Raw genomic sequence first — 22,780 nt, forward strand, 5'->3', positions numbered from 1 at the left:
CCGATTAATTTTGTGTTTAAAACGTGATGAATTAAGGAATATGAATCATAATCATAAAGATTCATCTAATTGTTTTATTGCAAGTCTAAAGACAAAAAATTTATTAAACGAATGGAAAAAATTATCCAAGATAAGACCAAAAAAATAGTAAGATAAAATATTCAATAAAAGCAATTTAAATCATAAAAAAAAATATATTCTTAACATCTTGTGACTTGCTACTTAAGACATTGAAATACCATATAATTTACTATTAAAAAAATTAGATCTAATTAAATGTCAATAAAAGTAGCTTAACAAGTTTAGGAATTGGACTTTGATTGTCCATTATCATTTTCATCCCCCAATGTTCAAAGTGAAAAGTGTAATATATTATTATTTTCAAACTAAAAAAAAAAATTTATTTGGTATTATTTAATATTTTTTCATTTTATTTTCATGAAATAAAAAATCTATTTGAATCTAAGTGTTTATTAAGAAAAAACACAATACTCGATACATGATCTAATTTAATCAATTAATTTTTCATTTTTAGTAGAATTTTGGGTTCAAGTTCTTCTGAATATAGAATCGTATTTTGTTAAAAAAATAAATACCTTACCTTTAAGAGACTTCTCGATACGAATTTAAATTTAATCAGACTTTAGTATTAATATTAAATAATAAATAAAAAATCAAATTATTATTTTCTATAGTGAAATTATCATGTTTAAGATTTTACTATACAATATGTTTAAAGTTTATAATTGAGTTTTACATATAATTATAATATTTACAAAGTACAAACAAAGTGATAAAGAAAGACATTTAAACATCAATTTTCACTTTACTTGCATTGTTGTGCAATTGAATTTTGACACTCCATTAAGAGTTCATTATTCAAATACTACTCATAATAATAGTATAATGATTTTGTATTATTGTTCAATTAACTTTTCATCATATAATAAAACATATTATTTCAATAAATAGCTCAATTATCAAAAACTCATAAATCACCATGTAATATATGAATCCGAATTTATAATTACTATCGTTAGCAAACGTTTGGTCATATAATTTCAAATCAAATTTAAATTTAATATTTATTTTTTTTATCTAAGAAAAAAAATGGAAAAAAAGTTTGTTTTTTTTTTTTTTGCAGTAAAGTTTGAATACTAAACTCTGGTTAAATTTTGACCACACCCCCGTACCCCAATTCCAACATCATCACATAATAAAACCTTATCTTCTCTGTAGTACACTCACATACACACTCTCTCTCTCCTCTTTCTCTCTCTAAACACAGCAAATCTAAGCTCGTTAATGTCGATTCAGATCTGAGAGAAGAAGAAGAAGGAAGGAACAAGGAACTACTGTGAATCTCTCAACTCACTGTTAAATTTACACTTTTGCCCTTCCCCCCTCCATTACCGTACAACAATGGCGTACTCATTCCCGGAGGAAGTACTAGAACACGTCTTCTCCTTCCTCACCACCGACAAAGACCGTAACGCAGTATCTGTAGTCTGCAAATCGTGGTACGAGATCGAACGGTGGTGTAGGAGGAGAATATTCGTCGGAAATTGCTATGCTGTTAGCCCTAGGATCATGATCCGACGGTTTCCAGAAGTCAGATCTGTTGAGCTTAAAGGGAAGCCTCATTTTGCTGATTTCAATCTTGTACCGGAAGGTTGGGGAGCTTATGTGTATCCTTGGATTTTGGCTATGTCTAGGTCTTATCCATGGCTTGAAGAAATTAAGCTTAAAAGGATGGTAATTACTGATGAGTCGTTGGAGTTGATTTCTAAGTCGTTTAAGAACTTTAAAGTTTTGGTTTTGTCTTCATGTGATGGGTTTACTACTGATGGACTTGCTGCTATTGCTGCTAACTGCAGGTGAAATTTATTGTCTTACTTCACATTTCTCTTCTGTTTTGATTACTGTTACTCTTAAAGTGTTTAGAGAAGTCATAATCTGTAAAGAAATTAGATCTAGTTTCGGGTATTAATTTGGACAATGACTTGTACTGTTGTTAAATGTTGAGCTTTTGGATGAATGCAGTAAGCATTTTGGGGGTTTGTTATAAATTCTTGCAGATGTTTGTTCTGTTTATAGGACATGTAATGTATTTGTGGAAATGATGTATCTACTTTTGATGAATTCATAGTTTGTGAAGTTGAAGAATTGACATTTCTTCTAAGTATGGTATTATTGGATATGTCTTGCTGCTACATTGCAATCAGTCTGGTTCTCTGACTTTAGTACTTCAAAGATTAAAGCTTTTCTTCGGGTGAACTTCTGGCAATTAATTTTTCGGATTTTGATTGAATGAGCAGATGTCAATAATTTCTGGTAGTTCCTTCCGCAGAATTCTGCATTTGCATTCTATCTTTATAGATCTCTAAGGCCTTGTAATAGATAATGCTAACTTGTGGTTTTCTTAATTGTTATAGGATTTAAACAGTTGGACTTCCTTTTAGTAGTAATTTATTGTGGTATACACTGTGTAAACATGCACTTTAGCTTTGTTTTGAAGTTCTTGGAGATTTGAATGTTATGTTAATTAACTGGAGATTTCCATATGTTGGTTTCTTGGTTCTCTGTGGGATTCATTTGTTTTATCAGGAGGGAGTTTTGTAATGGAGTATAGTTGTAGTTCAACTTTGAAATGGTTAAGTGAGTTAGGAATAGGAAATGGCGATTTATTGAAATTCCAATCGGAAGATGTGTCTCTCTGAGGCAAACATGATTCTAATTCTTTTTTATTTATCTTGTGCATCTCGTCTGTCATTTATGATTTGTTGTTTTCTGTTGAGTCTGTTGGTTTGCTATAATTTATCACAGAATAATTGTGTAGATTGGTATTGTCATCTGACTCCTGTTTTGCTGCAGGAATCTGAGAAAACTAGACTTGGGGGAGAGTGAAGTGGAGGACCTTAGTGGGCATTGGCTAAGCCATTTCCCTGATAACTGCACGTCACTTGTTTCACTTAACATAGCCTGTTTGGCCTCTGAGGTCAGTCTGTTAGCGTTGGAGCGCCTGGTTACTCGCTCTCCTAATTTGACAACTCTAAAGATAAATCGTGCTGTGCCCCTTGAGAGGCTTCCAAACCTGCTCCGCCGCACTTCCCAGTTGGTCAAATTTGGTACAGGTGTTTTCTCTGCTGATGTGCGGTCTGATTTTTTCTCAAACCTGACAGAAGCTTTTTCAAGCTGCAAGCAACTTAAATGCCTGTCTGGATTTTGGGATGTTGTACCAGCTTACCTTCCAGCTTTATATCCAGTGCGCTCAAGACTCACCTCCTTGAATTTGAGCTATGCTACCTGTCAGAACCCTGACCTTGGCAAGCTCATAAGTCAATGTCACAATTTGCAGCGTTTGTGGGTATGTTCTAAATGTTTTGAAGACTTAATTGATGTTCTTGACATTGCAACTGCAAAGCATGTTTTTTCTTTCTTTAGAAGAAGAGGCAATGAGATTGTAACATCATACTTGCTGTGATGAAATATAGCAGAAATTCTCTGGGAAGAATAAGAAAAGAACTTGTTCGTAGTTGTGCCAATTCCCAACTGCTTTATATCAACCAACCAAACCACGACTTAATCCCATTTTAGTTGGTCTCAGCTTTATGGGTCTTTTAAAACCATTTTGCTATATTCAGGTCATTGTTGTTCCGTTGCTAAGTTATTTGTCTGTACGCAATAGTTGCCATGGATAGGCAGAAATAAATTCATTCTGTAGATAAACTTCAGCTATGCTGGTTAGGGAGGTTCATATTTGATATTATATTGCTAAGAAGCTCACTTTCCTGGGAAGTTGAAGCCAAGTGTTACATGCTTGATATTGTGATCTGGATGAATAGATTTCAGTTTTTTAATACTTGTGCCTACCCAATGCACATAAAAATCCATCTAAATGAGATGGTTCTATGCTAATAAATTGTATCTATTCTTCCCTAGTGGCTTCCCCAAACTGGTTCTGTAATCTAAACTCCCGTATCATGTTTAAGTGCTGAATTACTTTTCTTGCAATATATGTGACTGCAGGTGCTAGACTACATTGAAGATACTGGTCTTGAGGAACTTGCTGCTAATTGTAAGGACCTCCAAGAGCTGAGGGTGTTTCCTTCTGACCCATTTGCTGCAGAACCTAATACAACCTTGACGGAGCAAGGCCTTGTAGCTGTCTCAGATGGCTGTCCAAAGCTCCAGTCTGTTTTATACTTCTGCCGCCAAATGACTAATGCAGCTTTAGTTACTATTGCTAGGAATCGACCTAACATGATTCGTTTTCGCTTGTGTATCATTGAGCCTCGAACTCCTGATTATTTAACCCTTGGTTCATTTGATGCTGGTTTTGGGGCCATAGTAGAGAACTGTAAGGAATTGCGGCGACTTTCACTTTCTGGCCTCCTTACCGATCGTGTCTTCGAATACATTGGTGCTCATGCTAAAAAGTTAGAGATGCTTTCCATAGCTTTTGCTGGTGATAGCGATCTGGGACTCCACCATGTGCTCTCTGGTTGTGATAGCCTTCGGAAGTTGGAGATCAGAGATTGTCCGTTTGGAGACAAGGCTCTCTTGGCTAATGCTGCAAAGCTCGAGACAATGCGATCCCTTTGGATGTCTTCTTGTTCAGTAAGTTTTGAAGCATGTAAGATGCTAGCTCAGAAGATGCCTAGGCTTAATGTGGAAGTCATAGATGAGAGGGGTCCTCCAGATACAAGGCCAGAAAGCTGTCCCGTGGAGAAACTTTACATATATCGAACAGTGGCTGGACGAAGATTTGATACACCTGGTTATGTTTGGACAATGGATGAAGATGCAGCTGTAAGGTTGACCTGAGCCATGCATCAAATGGGAAATTCCAGCAAGACTTCACATGGAAAGATGGGCAGGTATTAGCGCTATGTTTATCCTCCTGCATTTGTTTGTCACGCCTTATGTAGTTGCAGTGCCAGTTGAGGGTTGGAACTTTCACCGCTATGAAGTAGAGGCTCCCGAGCTCATACGCCATCAATTTTATTCATGGCTGATAGCTACTCCACAGCAGGTAGTTCTTAATAAAGAGTTTGAACTCTGAGTTTCTGTGTATCATCTAGAGTAACAATTATTCGTCTTCTTTGGGTGGGATTTTGCTTGGGGGGGTGGGGGGTTTCGGGGCATATTTTTGCCATGTATGTGCTATTTCCAGACCTTGCTTCATTATGTAGTTCCCTTTATTTCTTCTATTGACTTATTTTCTATGAAATGGAATGCTTTCAAAAATGTTAGTTTAGCTCTTTTCAGTAAATCAAGTGCATTGCTGCAAGCGAGTGGCGAGCCTTGATATCGTTATGGTTTAATACTTCATCGATCTGGTATAGTTGGAGCTTAGTGCACGAGGCTAAATTACTATATCTGTAAGCTTTTGCTTACTTAAATAGATACGAAGAAATCACTTAGTTTTTATTGGAACTCGCGAATATGCCGTCCATAGTTAATTTCTTTTGTCTAGGAGCCAACATGCATGTTCACACTGCCCATAACCTATGTTTATGGATGAAACATGGTAATATTTGCTAGTTGAAGGTTACAGATATCCCGTTGAATTAATTGAACATGGTAATATATATTGTCATTTTTTTGTTGAATAGTGGAGCATGTGATAGATTCCATCTATTATTTTGTGTTCACAACTTTTTGAGCATTGCTCTCTCCTTTCCACTATCACTTGATAGATGACTAGTCAAAACAATCCAAAAAAACAAAAAGATGAAAACGAAAACATGTTAAAAATCTGTATAGGATAATCATACAATTATTATAGCCACAAATTTAATGAAAATAAGTTTTTTTTCCCTGTATTATTATGCATTTGAATAGTACCAAATAAAGACAGAAACAGTGTGACAGAGTGACAATAATATAAGAGACACCTCATCTGGCAGAAAAGGCTGAATCTCCATCAACCTCCCCACATAGAAAAAATAAAAATAAAAGTAGTAATATATACACTACAGATATTCCAGAGTAAAAGAAAGCAAAAGCTGGAATCCTTGTCTCTGCTCTTTCTGTTTTTCTTTCTTTATTTTATCATCCTCATTTACTCATTTATATTATCGGTCTCAAATTCGAATTAATTAAAAACTATCATAAGATTACAATGAGTATACTTTTGAGAGGATTTTTTCTAATTGACTTATGATGCTTGCATGTTTGCTTTTGATTTATGACTATCATTATATTCATAATTGCTTATTATTATTATCATTACAGTTTTATTTTTCAACCTTTGGCTTTGGATTCTTTTTAGGGCCCGTTTGGATGGGCTTAATAAAAGCAGCTTTAAAAAAGTACTTTTGAAAGTGCTGAAACTTATTTTTAAAATAAGCAGTTATGTGTTTGGATAAAAGTGCTGAAGTTGCTATGCCAAACGTGAAAAGAGAAAAATGGAAGAAAGAGATGTTAGGGTTATGTTGTAATTTGGAGATTGTATAAAAATATTAAAGGGCAAAAAGATAAAAATGTGGTCAACTTAAAACAGCTTATAAGCTAAAAAAAGAAAAGCACCTCTACCCCAACTTTTAACTTTTGGCTTAAAATAAGTTTTTTTTAACTTAAAATAAGTTATTTTCAGTATTGCCAAACAGCTAAATAAGTCAAAAATCAACTTTTAAGTCAGTTTGACCAGCTTTTAAGCTGAGCCAAACAGGCTCTTAATCTCTCTCTATCATTCTTGCATAATAATGACAATGATTAAATCTTGCTACTTGAGTTTTGCATTTTTAGTGGCTTAAAATCATTTCTCGTTTCAGTTTATTACTATTTCTTTTTTCATAATTACTTTTGAAAAATAAAATAAAATATCTCTTCGTCACTAACAACTCAATTATTTTTCTTATTACGATATAAGTTGACTGTTGGCAGTATCTATTCCAAGTGGATTTTGACGTGTTTGGGTGTCGCTTTTGACTCATTTTGGATTTTCTTTTTAAATATCATCTAAAAAAGAAATTCGAGTTCGAGTTTTGAAAAAGAAAAAAGAAATATTTCGATTGGAAGTGTTTATTTTTTTTCATTTAATGTATCTTGTGTGGTATAAATTTGAGTTACTCGAATCTCAAAATGAATATTGGATATTAACAAGTTACCTTTGATTCTTTTTGGCTTCGATTTGTTATACTCAGAAGCTCCGACAAGTCTTAAAGTCTTTTGTCGTCTAAAACTTTGCTAAAAGAAAGTGTTGTTTTACGTTTGATTCTGATTACTTATATAATGCTATACGTTCTCTAACTGTGAATTTCACAAAAAAGAGAATGTAATTTTTCCTTTTTACTTTCTCTCTTATTCACGGAGCGAAAAAAAGCTTTCTTTATCCGAAAATCCAAAAGAATATTAAATGAAATTAGGATTTTTTCATGTGGTTGGTGAATTTTACTCATTATAATAATAGTTATAAATATAGTTTGATTACCTTAAATAATTGAAATATGTGTGAAATTTTAGGAAAGTAAAAACATTTATAAAATATAAAAATGAAACGCAAAAAAGAAAAGAAGATAAAAGAATGATTACAATAAAAGAGTTTTAAGTTTTATTTAACAAGCTAACTTAATTAAAAGGGCATGGGTCTTTTTTTTAACCAAAGCAAAAAGAACTTTCATATAGTTTTTCAATTTTCATTTCTTTTTAATAATCTATTTTTTAGTAATTCTTTTTCGAATGACATTGTAATCAATTCATCAAATCTTTTCTTAAACATTATTTAAAGAAGTCATCTTTTAGATTATAGTAAAGTTTCAACTCTTTCTCTTTTTCCTTTTTGAGTAACGTGATTTATGTGCTATAGTTGACATATTTGAATCCTAATATACAACAGAAAATTCACTCTTAGAAATAAAAGATTTTTTTCACCGTGAAAAATGAGAAATTTACGATATAGACTTAGGCTCGTCTCATAGAAGCGTCTCAAGCATATTAGTTATCAAATGTCAAACATGAATTTAGGGGCGGCTAATTCTTGAAACATAGTATGTTCTTCTAGCTTTTTAAGATGCAAAGTTGTTAATATATTATAGCGAAGAAATAAGGCAAATAACACAAATATATCTTTCCGTAGGTTGGCGAAACTGCCATTCGTGCCTGATTTCGGTCCCTCGATACATTTATCTTTCACATCTAAATACATGTATCTCTCATACCATGAGATCGCAATTAAGTGTAATTTGTTCTAGATATACAATATACAAATGGATTTACATGTATTTTACTTTAGCTCGCGTCTCTCGTGTCGCTCGCCTCTCACCTGTCTTTCTTCCTATTTATTTGTATTTTAGAATGTATATGATATCCTCGATACATGTAATTTTACTTTAGCTTGCCTCTCTCGTGTCGCTCATCTCTCTCACCTGTCTTTCTTCCTATGTATTTGTATTTTGGAATATAAATTCACATGCATATATGTGAGATACACAAGCTTTCTCATTTTCCTATTTGGCTCGTCTCTCCCTCTGAATACATGTATCTAATTTCAAATATGATATGAAATTATTAATTAGTGACACAATAATTAATTATTTCATATTATTAGAAAAATAATAAATATGATAAAAAAATTGTAATTAGATAGTTTTTTTCAAAAAATAAAGCATGCCTTATTTTTTCAACAGCTAGAGCCGTCCTGTTTATAGCACTCTATTTTCTACAACGAAAAGAAAAATATATGTCCACAAGTAAACAATATATATAATGTACATCCTAGTCTTTAAGTCTTGTTCATGCAAAGTCAACTTTATTCCTAATTAAAAGCCACCTTAAATGAAAAATATGGGGCCACTAAAAATTAATATATTAGTTATTATTATTATGTCTAATAATTTAATTATTTTTTCATACCTATCATTGATGATGCTTATATACCCTTGAAATTTGTTTAAGAAAATGATTGATTTTAATTTGTAAAGGAGGAGGAAAGAAATTATTAGGGATTATTAAAAGACCTAAACTTATTTAGACTTATTATGAGATTAATAGCCCTACGAATTATGATGCAGTGACGTAGCCATATATACTGAAGGGTGATCAGTTAAGCATCTTTGATCATAGAAAAATCATATTATATATATAGAAAATTATTTTGCGTATTACAAATTACTTTTTGTGAGTATATATTACTTTGGTGTATTTTTAACGAAATTTCTGACTTCACTATCGCAATGATGAACAAATAAATTTGAAAATTTTTGATATACAATTATCATTATGTTTAATACCTATTTCGAAAACCCAATCGTTACTCAAGGGGGATAATACTAAGAAAATGCTAGGAAAAAAATGAAAGGGAAAGGCAAGAAATATACAAAGACTTTGAAATTGTCAAAAGTCTACCAAAAAGCATTGAAATTAATATTAAGTAGACCAATTGAGAAGTTTCATGTCAACTACAAATGTTCAAACTAAACTAACATACAACACACCTTATGAAGATTGCTAAGTGCTATAATTAGCCTCATTTCACGTTCGAACTATCAGTTGTTGGATTATATTTGCATCGTTTAACAAATTTTGTTACATACATAAATTCGATCATCGAAAATGGGAAAACTTGTATGCGCTGAGATGGATGGAGGCAATTTTTTTGATGTGAGTCCACTCTTCATAGCTATTATTATTGCTATCCTCTTCTTATTCATTTCATGTATGAGTCCACCGCCTCGTCGCAGATTTATTGCAGTCCATCGATTTCATTGAACGATTATCAAACGTTATTTTGTTCAAATTCTTTAGAAATATTATTTATCAAAAGTGTATCGAAGCCTCCAAAACACCTACACTAGCAATTTATAAGGGTTCAAACAACATATATAATAAGTCAAAGCTTCATGACATGTCTTTTTTGTTCTACTACTTAATTTTATATATATATATTTTTGGGATTTGAGTTATTATTTTATTTCTGTAAACGAATTGGGGTTACAAGTAATGAATTATAATCTGTGTGGAGTAGATTCTCTTATGTATATTTTGTTATTAATGTTCACTCTATATGATTCAATTTGTTTGGCTTGATCCGAAATATAAGAATATACTAATTAATGTTCAATGTATATTCAATATAAATTTTTTAATTTTTTTAAATGAAATTTGCTATATAAAAGTAATATCAATCACCATAGTTAACAATTATGAATATTCAAAAAGAGTATTTAAACAAAATCATGATCAAAGAAAATTTCAAAATAAAGTTCGAACTCATGGATTGGAAATATCAAGAATTTCAATTTACAAGTATGAAGCTCGGCTTATCAAAACCTAAATGTAAAGTTTTTATCATTTATGCCTAACTGAAGGTCCAATGTATAATAATTGGGAGTGTTTGATCGCTAGGGTTTTCTTTCGATCAATCATAGGGCCTATTCTAGCTTAACCGAATTCATTCTATTAAAACGTGATGTAAAAAAGTCCTCAATCTTATATTTCTATCGTATGAAAGTTCGAAAACATTGTCTACCATTTTTGAAATAAAAAGGGTAACTTTCACATATAGCAAATAAAAAATTCATAATTGCCGCTCCACAGCTAAAATAGAAACTGTATACTTCGCTATACATATACAGTTGAAGCAAATTGTATAAAACGAAGTGTATAAAATAAGAGAGAGAAAGACACTTGGACAGAGAACTATATAAAAACAAAGTGTATAAAACAAATTGTATTATTATAAGTGTATAGAACGATTATATACAATTTGAATTTGTATAAAATGAGAAAGAGAGAAAGACATAAGAGACTTGACAAGGAATATACAATTGAATCGAATTGTATAAAACGAGAAAGCGAGAAATTAGATACAATTTGAAAATTGTATAAAACGAGAAAGAGAGAAAGGCAAAAGAAACTGGGCAGGGGAATATTTTTATTGTATAATTATAAGTGTATAAGACGAAAATATATGTACTTGCATGTGTATATACAATTTTCTCACGCTTTATACAAACAAAAACGCAATTTATACATTTCACTTCTGTTTGTATAAGTGAGAAAGGCGAGGGTGGCGAGCGAGATTTGGGAGAGTGGCGAGTGAGATCTGGAAGAGGGGAGAGAGAGGAACAAAAAATATATGTATTTATACAATTTTCTCTGCTTTATACAATTAGAAACAATTTTTATACACTTGTGTTTGTATAAAAAGTGAGAAAGCGAGCGAGAGATTGGAGGAGAGTGGCAAGCGAGATATTTGGGAGAGAGGCGCCTGACAATTTTCGCAAACGTTTGCTATGGAACACAATTAAATCAAACCCTAGCTACTCCATTTATTTTAGATTATTAGTTTGCTATTATATACAATTTTCCCAAATAAAAATAGTTGGACACTTGGACTACAGCGGTGCAAAAGTGTTTTGTTGGGCTCTGAAACTGAGCCCAATGTGTTTTAATAGGCCCAAAAGATCCTTCAAACTTCAGACTCATTGTTAAGTATACTAAAAGGAAAAGCTACTGAAATATACGTCTTATATTTTTCTTATTTCCAATATTTCTTTCTATTTTTAGAAATATCTAAAATCTCTTATTCCTTTAATGTATTCAAGCTACATATTAATGTATCCGAGCCAGTATTTAATGTATCTGAGCCACATATGATGTATCTGGATTATTTTATAATGTATCCGAGCTACGTATTATGTATCTGGTTTATGTTATAATGTATCTGAGATACTTTTTAATGTATCCGAAAGGTACATATTAATGTATTCAATTTGTATTATTTTTTAAGGGATAAATGTACTTACAAACTAAAGAGGGATAAATTGTAATTTTATATTAAAACTATATGATTTCTCAAAAATCATAGTAAAATGCTATTTCTAGAACTCTAGTCCACTTTTATTAAGTGTTATTTATTTGTTCGAGTCTTTAATATAGCTCAATATGGCCATATATGATCTTTAAAATGCATCTAACAAAATTCCATGTATAATACTTCTCATAATTATACAATTAAACTTAGAATGTCAAAATTTATGTACCAAATCTTAACATAATTCTTAGAAATTAGGAACATATCTCTTATAAAAAGGGTGAAAAATTATTATTTTTAATTAAATTCTAACCAATTATTTTGAACGACTAAAAGAGTGCCAAGTTGGAAAAGCAAAATATACGTTTTACAATAAAAAGGTCACCAAACAGAACGATAAAAAGTTCAATATATGTCATTAATTTGTATGTATACATAAAGTTTTATTAATTATATGTCATTTAATTTGTACATATATGTAAAGTTTGGACTTGTAACACTGAATTTTATTGAACCTATAAACTCATAATTAAATCCGTCAGTATATTTTTTGTTTTATTTTGCATTGTCAAACCACTAGAGTTAATTTTTAAATAAAAAATTGAGACAAATTGGAAAGAAAAGATTTGGAAGGGATAATGATAGAGACATAATTAAGTAGTGGCAATTGAGTGTTTTCCATTACGAGAATTTGGTCATGTAATATTATTGCAATAATAAACGTAGAAGAAACATAAACAAAACAATTATAACTTGTTGTTTTTTTAATTGGGAAAAGACATAGATCTTCCTTTGAATTTATCTCGAAATGTCAGTTACACATTTAAACTATCATGACGATTTATTACACACCTTTAATATTTAAGAGTGAATTGATTTACCCTCTAAAACTGATGTAGCAAAAAAATAAAAAATAAATTTAAAAGATGCGCGTTAGATATAAAAATTCAAGTTAAAAAAACTAAAATGTGTTGGACGGGATTTGGACGAGTTAAAATGAATTTATTGAAATAGGCTAAAAAAAGGGTCATAGCTGAAGGTAGATTTATTGTTTTTGATGGACTTTAAATTCAAGTAACATATCTAAAAAGTCAAGTATGTAAAGCAAATACTATAAAGAAGTCACACTGAAAAACAATAGAGAAGAGAATAGTACCGACAACAAATAATATGTTAACCGATGCAAAAAAGCGACAAGCAATTCTAAAATAGAAGAATAAATCAGTATGACGGTAATAATAACAATATTAATAAGGAACTAGACAATGTTTGACAACTTGTACTAATTTTCTATCATAATCCTTAACATTCATATCTTTTTATCTAGGGTCATAACCTCGTTAAGGTGCAAGTATGTCATGTCGTGATCTCTTCCCAATACTTCTTCAACATACCTCCACCTTATCCTGATCAAACCCACCATGCATATCCAAACTCTCAAACCTCCTCACTGGGCATCTATGCATGCATCCTTTTTTCACATGTACGAATCATCTCAGTCTCGTCTTCATCATCTCGTCTGCCGTAGAGGCTAGTCTCACCTTATCTTGGATATCTTTGTTTCTAATCCTATAGGAGAATATCCATACATTCATCTCAATATTCTTGTTTCCACCACTTTCACCTTCTGTGTGAGTTCTTGACGACCAACACCCCGCTCCATACAACATGATTGTTGATCTCCATTACATCGTTCACAATTTTATAAAACATATCTTTAAGGTTTGGTGACACATTCTTACCCTACAAGACACTGTATGCAAGCCTCCCTTTTATCCACTCTGCTCCAGTCTGATGTATAATATTATTATCAATCTCTTTATTTTTTTGGATTGTTGATCCTGAATACTCAAAATTTCCTCTCTTGATGATGAATTGTGCATCACTCCTCATTTCCGCACTTGCCACGTGAATTATGCACGTCATTGAACTTCCACTCCAAGTATTATGTCTTAATCCTGCCTAATGTGAGCGCTTTTGAATTCAGAATCTGCCTTCGAACCTCCAACCTATCACTAATTTCTCGCGCAACCCCATTTCGACTAAGAAATGCTACGAGTCCGCTTTCACTATATCGTGTCTTTGACTTCATTATACATATCTTTAATCACCCTAATGTAATTAAGTTATAAATCTCCAAACATTTCCATAGAACTCCGTAGGAACTAAGTCTTATGCTATTATTAGGTTAAATGTAAGTCTTTGTAATTTTTCTCTCTATTTTGCTAGATCAACCTCCTTACAAAATGTATGACTTTTGTAGTCGAACGCCCCGACATGAATCCAAAATTACACACTCCTTCTCATCCTCATTTCCACTATTTTCTCGAAAATTTTATAATGTGCTTAGCATCTATCAACCCTTATATGAGATATCATATATATATATATATATATATATATATATATATTTTAAAATTTTAAAAGATTTATTAAGGATCAAGTAAAATTTCATATTAGTTCAATTTTCAGATGAGCTTAATTACTTTTTTCTTTTTAATGACTTGGATAATACAATTTTCATATATTAAAGGCAAGCAATGTGCCAATGTCTAAAGGACAAAGCGTCAAAGCCAATGGGGAGTTAGGTCATCAATAAAATAAATTAGTAAATAGAGTAATATAGGACAAACATTTTCCATAAGAATAAAATTGCCTGAGAATATTGAGCTAAACAAAACCCATATTTAGGTTGTTGCTTTTCACTTTTCCTTATCCTATCATTACATTTACCTCAATTTTTGCTTTAGTTTGTTATAATAAGTTAGAACAACCCTTCAAGCATTTACTTGTTAAGTTATCTCATATGATAATTCATGAGTACTTTTTTTTTTTTTACATATCTAATATTTAAAAGTTCAATTAAATATAAAATTTATATGTTATACAACCTATTTATGAGAATAATACTCTCAACGGAATTGAGAGTTGATATAGTAACTGAACACTTCTATCAGTAATCGATAGATTGAAAGTTTGAGTTCGGCTGGAGAATAAATGAAAATGCTATTGATCCTCCTGATTAGTTGATTGAAGTGGGATGAACAATATAATGATAACCTATTTAGTTCAAATGTTACGTGTAATTATCTTATATATGACTTAATAGTGTAATTAAGAAAAAGTTTTTGCATAAGATATATATAGAAGTTGAACGATCTTTCTATTGATATTTGTGTCACACACACTATTTTAATACATTTTCTGTCAATAGCGATAGTATTTTATAACTTATTATCTTCATGCACCTATTGGACTAGATACCTTTTTAAAGTATAAACATTTTTGACAATTATTTTTTTGATAGTTATTTAGTAATAGTTATTTTTTAAAAATTTTTGTTGTAATTTATGGATGTTTTAAATCATGATCTAAAGATCTTTTGTTGGGAAATCAAATTGAATATCTTATGAAAAAAAATATTAGATTATCATTTAAAATTTTTGGAAGTAATTACAATTGTTAGATGACAGATTAATGCTTTGTATATATGATTTGAGAATGGTAGGAGAAACGATTTAACCTAATATTTTTTTTTCAATAATTATATTTGCATAACCACTAAAATATGAATAAAATCTAAATGGTAATTAACTTAATTTAAGAATATTTGTCAAACAAACCTTTTAAACATGCCGTGAATATATTTGCACACTATTAGAGCTTGACATCCTGTGATTTCTCGTAGTGACGTACGCAAAATTTTTGTAAATGCTATCACTTTTTAAAATGTGAAAATAATAAAATAATATAGATCATATTTTTATAAAAAAAAATACAAATTAAACATAATTCATGTATATTGTTATAATTTTTTCTAAACAAATAAAAAAAATACTTTATAATAATTTTCATGAGTTCCTTTTTTTTTATGAAATGTAGTCAAATTAATTTCCATGATGATATTATACTAAATTTTTGTTTATACAAACAAATATCAAATAATTACTAAACATAGAAAATCACCTAAGCTATGAGCTTCTATTGTTCAAGTAATGTCACTTTTATTATATAGACTTTTTATATTTGCTTTTATTTCATAACCGTATATACGATTTAGCCATTTTTCCGGCGAAGCAGTGTCACGTAACACCTCTTCCCCCTTAATGAATCCGCCCCTGTTGAAAAGGGAGGGTACCGGTAGAAACGCAAACACAAATATATGATGCATGACTGTCATCAACTCACGTTGTAAGGTATTGAATTAAGTTTAACAACGAGTGCAATTCTCGTATTTAATTGTCTTATTGAGTTTGAAATCCTCAACGACATTCTCTTAACTAGTCTCAGTTAGTGATGATATAAATTTATTCCTACAACTCATGAATTAAGTCAAAGCACATAACAGTTTTTCAAGAATGAAGGATGTCGTCAGCTCGTATCGTAAGGTATTGCGTAATGTCTCACAATATGTGCAATCCTTATGTTTAATTGTCATTGTTGCATTTGAAATTCTCAACATTCTCAATATTGAATTTGAATCTAACACTTGTTTTAAGTAGTTCTGTTTATGATAATATATTTTTTCCCTTCAACTCATGAATTAAGAATACCTAAAAAACTGCAGCTGAAAGAACGAAAAATCATAAGTCAAAGTGCATAGAAGTTTTTTCAAGAATGAAGGTTGTCGTCAACTTATGCCATAAGGTATTGAGTTAATAAGTCTCACAAAGACGTGCAATCATCATGTTTAATTGTCATTGATGAGCTTGAAATCATCAACATCCCCAACATTGAGTTTGAATCCAACAATTGTTTTAATTAGTCAAGTTTGTGATGATATAAATTTCTCCCTGCAGCTCATCAATTAAGAATGACTAACCTATAGTAGAAAGAACAAAAAATCACAAGTCAAATGGATGCATAATAGTTTTTTCAAGAATGAAGGTTGTCATCATCGCATGCCGTAAGGTATTGAATTAAGTCTCACAACGCGTGCAATCCTTGTACTTAATTGTCATTGTTGAGTTCGAAATTTTCAACATTCTTAATATTGAATTGAATTCAACACCTTTTTTTAATTAGACCATTTTGAGGTGATATAAATTTCTCCCTATAACTCATGAATTAAGGATGACTAAACAATTGTGACAGAAAGAACGAAAATTCACGAGTCAAAATGTATAAAAATATATTCAAGAACGAAGGTTGTCGTCAAATCATGTCCAAGTTATTGAGTTAAGTCTCACAACGGTGTAATCCTCGTGTTTAATTGTCATTGTTGAGTTTAAAATAATCAACATTTTTTATATTGAATTTGGATCCAACTCTTGTTTTAATTAGTCTAAGTTTGTGATGATATAATTAATTTCTCCTTACAACTCATGAATTAAGAATAGTTAAACAACTGCAGCAGAAGAAAGAACGAAAAACCATAAGTCAAAGTGCATAGCAGTTTTTTCAAGATTCAAGGAGTATGTACAAACTGTTGAGTAATGTCAACATCTTGCATATAGAGCTGTCAATATGGGCTAGCCCACTCCATTTGGGCTAACTCATACATGCTTTGACATTTTACGGGTGAGGCCAAGCTAACCCATTATTTGTATGGGCCAGAAAATTGTTGGCCCAATCCACAAGTGCGTGAGTTACAGGCTTGCCGGGCCAGTCGACTTTTTAAAAAATTATATTTTTTAATAATTATTAAATTAAATTATAAATATAATTTTAAAATATTATCATAAATATCGACAAGACAATATTACATGATGTTAATCTTACTACTTGTTAATTAAATCAACAAATGAAATTATCTTTGTTATCTTTATTAAGTTTTCTTTTGAAGTAAAAGTATAAGTATCTATATAGAAATATTAATCTAATTCTTTTGAGATTGGACTCTCTTTAATTTTAAATTTCAATATTATATCATATTTTATTGATCCACGGGCCGGCCCTACCGATATTTCTCAAGCCCCACAAATCAGCAGACTTATTCAGGCTGGGCTAAAAGACCCTATTCTTGAATGAACTCCAAAAATTTTAGCATATTCCTATTAAATCTCGGATTAGGTCAGGCCAGCCCAACGGGTCTAGACCATATTGACGACTCTACATGCCTATGGCAAGGTCCACGAGGGGATGGGTGGCCCGTGTCGGAGTCATAATTGAACATGATGTTTGCTTGGTCGACTTAGTTAAGAAATAAAATTGCAGCTTTGCTATAACCTATAGCTTTTGGCATGATGATAAGCGTTTAATTCATGATCCTAACAAGTGATATCAGAGCAACAATATTATGCATGAGACAGGTGTTGAGAGGAGTCATGATCAAACTGCTTGGTGGACTTAATGAAAAAATAAAATCACGTCTTTACTATCAACTTTTGACATGATGATAAGCGTTTGATCCTAACACAAATTTCATTATTCAATATATTTATCGTCAGTCCAACCATACATGTGTTTGACGACAATTGAAATTCCAATATATTCTATATGTAGATAAAATAGATAAATTCAATGGTCTATATTTGATGATTTGAGATAAAATGAGACATTTAAAAGACGGACTAATGAAAAGTATGTTAAATAATTGATCAAAACTAAATTGATTACTATCATGATTGTGAAAAAAAAAAACTCTTGATTATTCAAAGACCACACATGATGTGTTTTTAATTTAATTCAAAATAAGGTTAAATCTCTGGATGTTACAGCAACATCCACCTATTACAATTTCCATAAATAATGAAATATAAAATTGCTGCTTGAATTGAAATTTAGGAAAATTTTGTATATTTTATAATATAGAGGAGATGAACTTGGAAAAGCAACTAAATATATTATGAATTGCAGAGATATTCAAAACTCCACGTTAATTAAATCCATTAATTAGGGAATGAGAAAACGTGTATATCATATATAATTTGCTAAAAATATAGTTTATAAAACCTTAATTGAGAAAACATCAAAAAGCAATAATAGAGTTTACTCATTTTCTAACATATCAATATAAGTTCCTTTTTTACAAATGATTAGTTTGTACGATTGTATTCAGTCTAAGACCAAACAAATCATATGATATATAGACAAACTGTACATCCAGCTACTTATATTCTATAGTTTGATGTAACTTAATATTAAAGTCCACTCATCACTTTCTTTTTTAAGTAATTAAGTCCATTCATAGAGCAAAGGTATAGGAAAAAGGGAAAAAAGAAAACGCGAAACGGAGACGAATTTAAAATTTAAAAATTCAATTTATATATTTAAAATTCTATTACATCTCATTTAGTTTATTAAGCTTAAAATTTATTAGTTTAAAGTGTAGATGTTTTTACTAATTAAGTTAGGGATTGTGACTAGTTTGCTAATTTTTCCTATATATAATATTAACATTTTGACATTTTCAATAATTATTTTAAAATATTGACATTTTGATGTTTTCAATAATTATTTTAAAATGTAGATGTTTTTACTAATTAAGTTAGGAATTGTGACTAGTTTGCTAATTTTTCCTATATATTGACATTTTAACATTTTCAATAATTATTTTAAAGTGTAATTACTAATTAAGTTATGGATTGTGACGCTAATTTTTCCTATATATAATCTTAGTCAAAAGGTATCTGGTTCAATTAAACTTTATTTTTCAGACATTACATTAAATCATATAAAATTAATTATGATTAAATGATTTAATAAAAAAATTAGATTAGCTATATTAGTTAACCATTATTCTGAATTGAATGAAAGAGTAATATTATATCAATATTAATTTAGTTTGTGACATGATGATATGATTAGAAGTAAAATAAATATCGCGTATAAATAAGTATTTTTGAGGAATATCATTACATCATTTGTATCCTAAATAACACCTTGGGAATCGAACCTTTGAGTACCTGAACTATATACTATACATTTCACTTGGAAAAAAAAGACAAATATGTCATAATATATATAGTTTTTAAATGAGAACAAATTGTGAAAAAAAAAAAACAATTTGTTAAGATTTGGACCTCACACATATTTACTAAAACTTCCAATACTAATACCACTCAATTTTTTTTTGTCCCAAGTGGAATATCTCTACTAACAGACTTTATCATATTAGAATATAAAATATTATATAATGATATTCTCCTAATTAAATTAATTAGGATGTTGTCATAAAAACAAAATGTCATATTTAAAAATTATATGTTATATCGTGATATTTATTTCAAAATCATTCAATTTTCAATTTTCTTAATATATTATAATACCGAATCAAATCAAACTAAAACATATAAATAAAAATATAAGTAACAATATTGATGATTTGAGAGAAACAAAAGTAGGTACATTGTATGGGAAAAAAGCTCTTCAAAAAGGAAGAAGAAAAGGAAATATGCCACATATAGTATATAAAAAGATATTTTAAAAAGCTAGCTAATAGATTCGATATTTTGAAAATGAAATATATTACTTGCTACGATAGATGAAAATGACTTTATTACATATATTATTTAAAAAAAACGTAACGGAAGAAGAAAAAAGTCACGTGCAAACTACAACACTTTATATTATGTTTGCATAACCCTCGCCGTTCCTTCTCTCTTTTGATTTCCTTCACGTAACTTATCTCATCTTACGTATGTACTTTGTCTCAACAATATTTTTTTTTCTTTTGTTTTTGTTTTGCTTTTTTTAGAGGCTTCTCGACAAAAAATTATAATTTTAGAGTTATAAGTAAACATATTTATAAACATTAATAAAGTTGGTTTATAGTGTGTTCAAAAACTTAAACTTGAATCATCTATTATTAGGACAACATTCTAATCATTACGAGCGAGAAATTTTGAAAATTTTCTTGAATTTAACGGATATTATTAATTTTGATTTTGAACAATTGCTAATTTTATTTGATTAACTGAACTTAGATATGTCATTGATCTGCTACATAATATAGAAAGTGACGTTCAATTTTTGTAGAAGGATAATTCTCTTAGCAAAATATTGAGAAGTATTAAAAATGTTTTTAAACTTGGAAAGAATTTAAGAGTGTATTTTCACTCATGTTCGCAAGAATGATGGTGTAGTTTAAGTTTGTCAATAGTTTAGAAATGAAATTAATAATTCGCGTTGAATATAAAGGTGTTTTTAATACTCTTTCTTTTATATTTGTTGAGGAAGAGTCTAGAGATCTTATGATGATAGCAGTGGTAGAGTATAATAGATTTTGTTAAAAAAAATGTATTTGTGTTATTAAATTTATTAAATATGTATAACTAGTACATTTCAAACGTAGTTATTGTCACTTTAGAGTCATCATTGCAAAATTTAAAATTTATTAAATTTGAAATCATAGCTTTATCTGTATTTATGTGAGATTGTAAAATTCAAATCATTTTATTTTATTTTATGTGAATGCTTTGATTAAACATATGAGTACATCATTTTATAGAAAATTGAAACGTCTTTATATATTACATATAATAATATTTATAATCTTAAAAATGCATGTTATTTGTGTGATTATAAAATCATGTCCTCGCTCTACATGCTTTAAACCGTATTAACCCCTCCACAACGTGGAGCTAATACATAACGTATATAACGTATGAATTTAATCGAATTCAATAATTATTATTTTTTATATTTTTCATATTTAATCACTAAATATGTTTTAATAAGGGTCTAATAGAAATAATTTTAATCTCATAAAGATAAGGATAAGATTTACGTATATTTTTATATTTTCAGATTTTATATGAAAGGATTACACTCAATATGATATAGTTATTTTTTGAACTAAATAACTTCTAACTATTAGAATCTTTATACTGTAATTTAAAATCTTAATTTTGCCTCGTATCTTTCATTTAGCTTTTTGACAGAACAAAATATAATTAGTTACATAAAATAAATCAGAATTTTCCGTGATAAGGATATATTAATTAAAGAATTAAGAATTTAAACAAAACATCCCAAATTTTCATGAAAGTACTTCTCTTAATTAATCCAAATTAATATATTTGCAGATTCAAAGTTTCTTTCATAAATTTGAAGAAAATTGACATGAAATGTATTTATTTTTTTATTTTTATAATACTCTTTTTTAAAATTCTATTTCAAATTGTTTTTTTCCAATTCCAACCAAATATTATCCAAACAATTCACGTTTCAACGGACCACATAAATGGTTTAATTTATACTAGCTATCTAACACCTAAATAACAAACTATATAGATTGGTGAGAAAAGATATACCGTACAACATTAGCATTCAACAAAAAATTGTGATATTCAAGAAAATTAACTACCTACCTTTAATTAGCCTTATGGGAATATATTGAATTTATACTTCTTCGTTTCAAAATATTTATCGTCTTTAATAACAATATTATTTAGAATTTCAAAATAAAATTATGTAATTATTATTATTTTTTTACATGATTATCTACGTCAGTCTCGTTAAGCATTCAGTTCTGCACACATCGCAGGTGGCCGCGCTGCTATTTTGTTTTTGAAGATTATAAATATCTCAATTATAATACAGAAATAAAAAAAAATATTCAATGAAGATAGATAATATCTTAATTAAGACATACGTAAGAATAAAATAATCAAATATAAATCCCTCCTAATTATATTACACCATTCGTTCCAAATTAAGTGGTGATTTTAGATCACCTCTTAAGAAACTAATACAATTTTGATTAAAAAAACACTAATTAACGATTCTTGGTTATGCAAACAAGGACAATTTTGACATTATACGATCAATTCCTTTTTTAAATGCTAAAACATCACTTATTTTGAAGTAAGATAAAAAAAAGGCATGCTAAAACATCACTTATTTTGATATAAAAAAGTATTTTATTAGGAGTCGTGTAAATTTATAACACATCAAGTATTTCGAGACAAAAAGAATTAAAAGTATTATATTGTTCACATTTAAAACCACGTCGATTATAACACATGATTTTTAGGACAACTCAAAGCCAAAGGTATTGTGAAGTATTTTCAAGTAACAAGCAATCTTTTTCAGCAATATATCACTTTATTATTCCTATATAAACATTGCCAAAAC

General features: G+C 29.7%; 1 protein-coding gene across 1 annotated transcript; it reads left to right on the forward strand.

The window, feature by feature from the left end:
- Window positions 1–1,229: 1,229 nt before the first annotated feature.
- On the forward strand, window positions 1,230–5,243 carry LOC107031180 (protein TRANSPORT INHIBITOR RESPONSE 1-like). The gene is made up of 3 exons (XM_015232457.2): window positions 1,230–1,877; window positions 2,875–3,367; window positions 4,030–5,243. Exons 1-3 carry the CDS (start codon window positions 1,423–1,425, stop codon window positions 4,825–4,827), a joined length of 1,746 nt encoding a protein of 581 aa, XP_015087943.1. The 5' UTR covers window positions 1,230–1,422; the 3' UTR covers window positions 4,828–5,243.
- Window positions 5,244–22,780: the final 17,537 nt, after the last annotated feature.

Source organism: Solanum pennellii, chromosome 9 (assembly GCF_001406875.1).
Source record: "Solanum pennellii chromosome 9, SPENNV200".
Lineage (NCBI taxonomy): Eukaryota > Viridiplantae > Streptophyta > Magnoliopsida > Solanales > Solanaceae > Solanum > Solanum pennellii.

Coding starts and splice junctions, on each gene's coding strand:
- LOC107031180 (XM_015232457.2), top strand. CDS start 1,423: ATGGCGTACTCATTCCCGGAGGAAGTACTAGAACACGTCTTCTCCTTC. Junction 1,878..2,874: donor GCTATTGCTGCTAACTGCAG/GTGAAATTTATT, acceptor GTTTTGCTGCAG/GAATCTGAGAAAACTAGACT. Junction 3,368..4,029: donor ACAATTTGCAGCGTTTGTGG/GTATGTTCTAAA, acceptor ATGTGACTGCAG/GTGCTAGACTACATTGAAGA.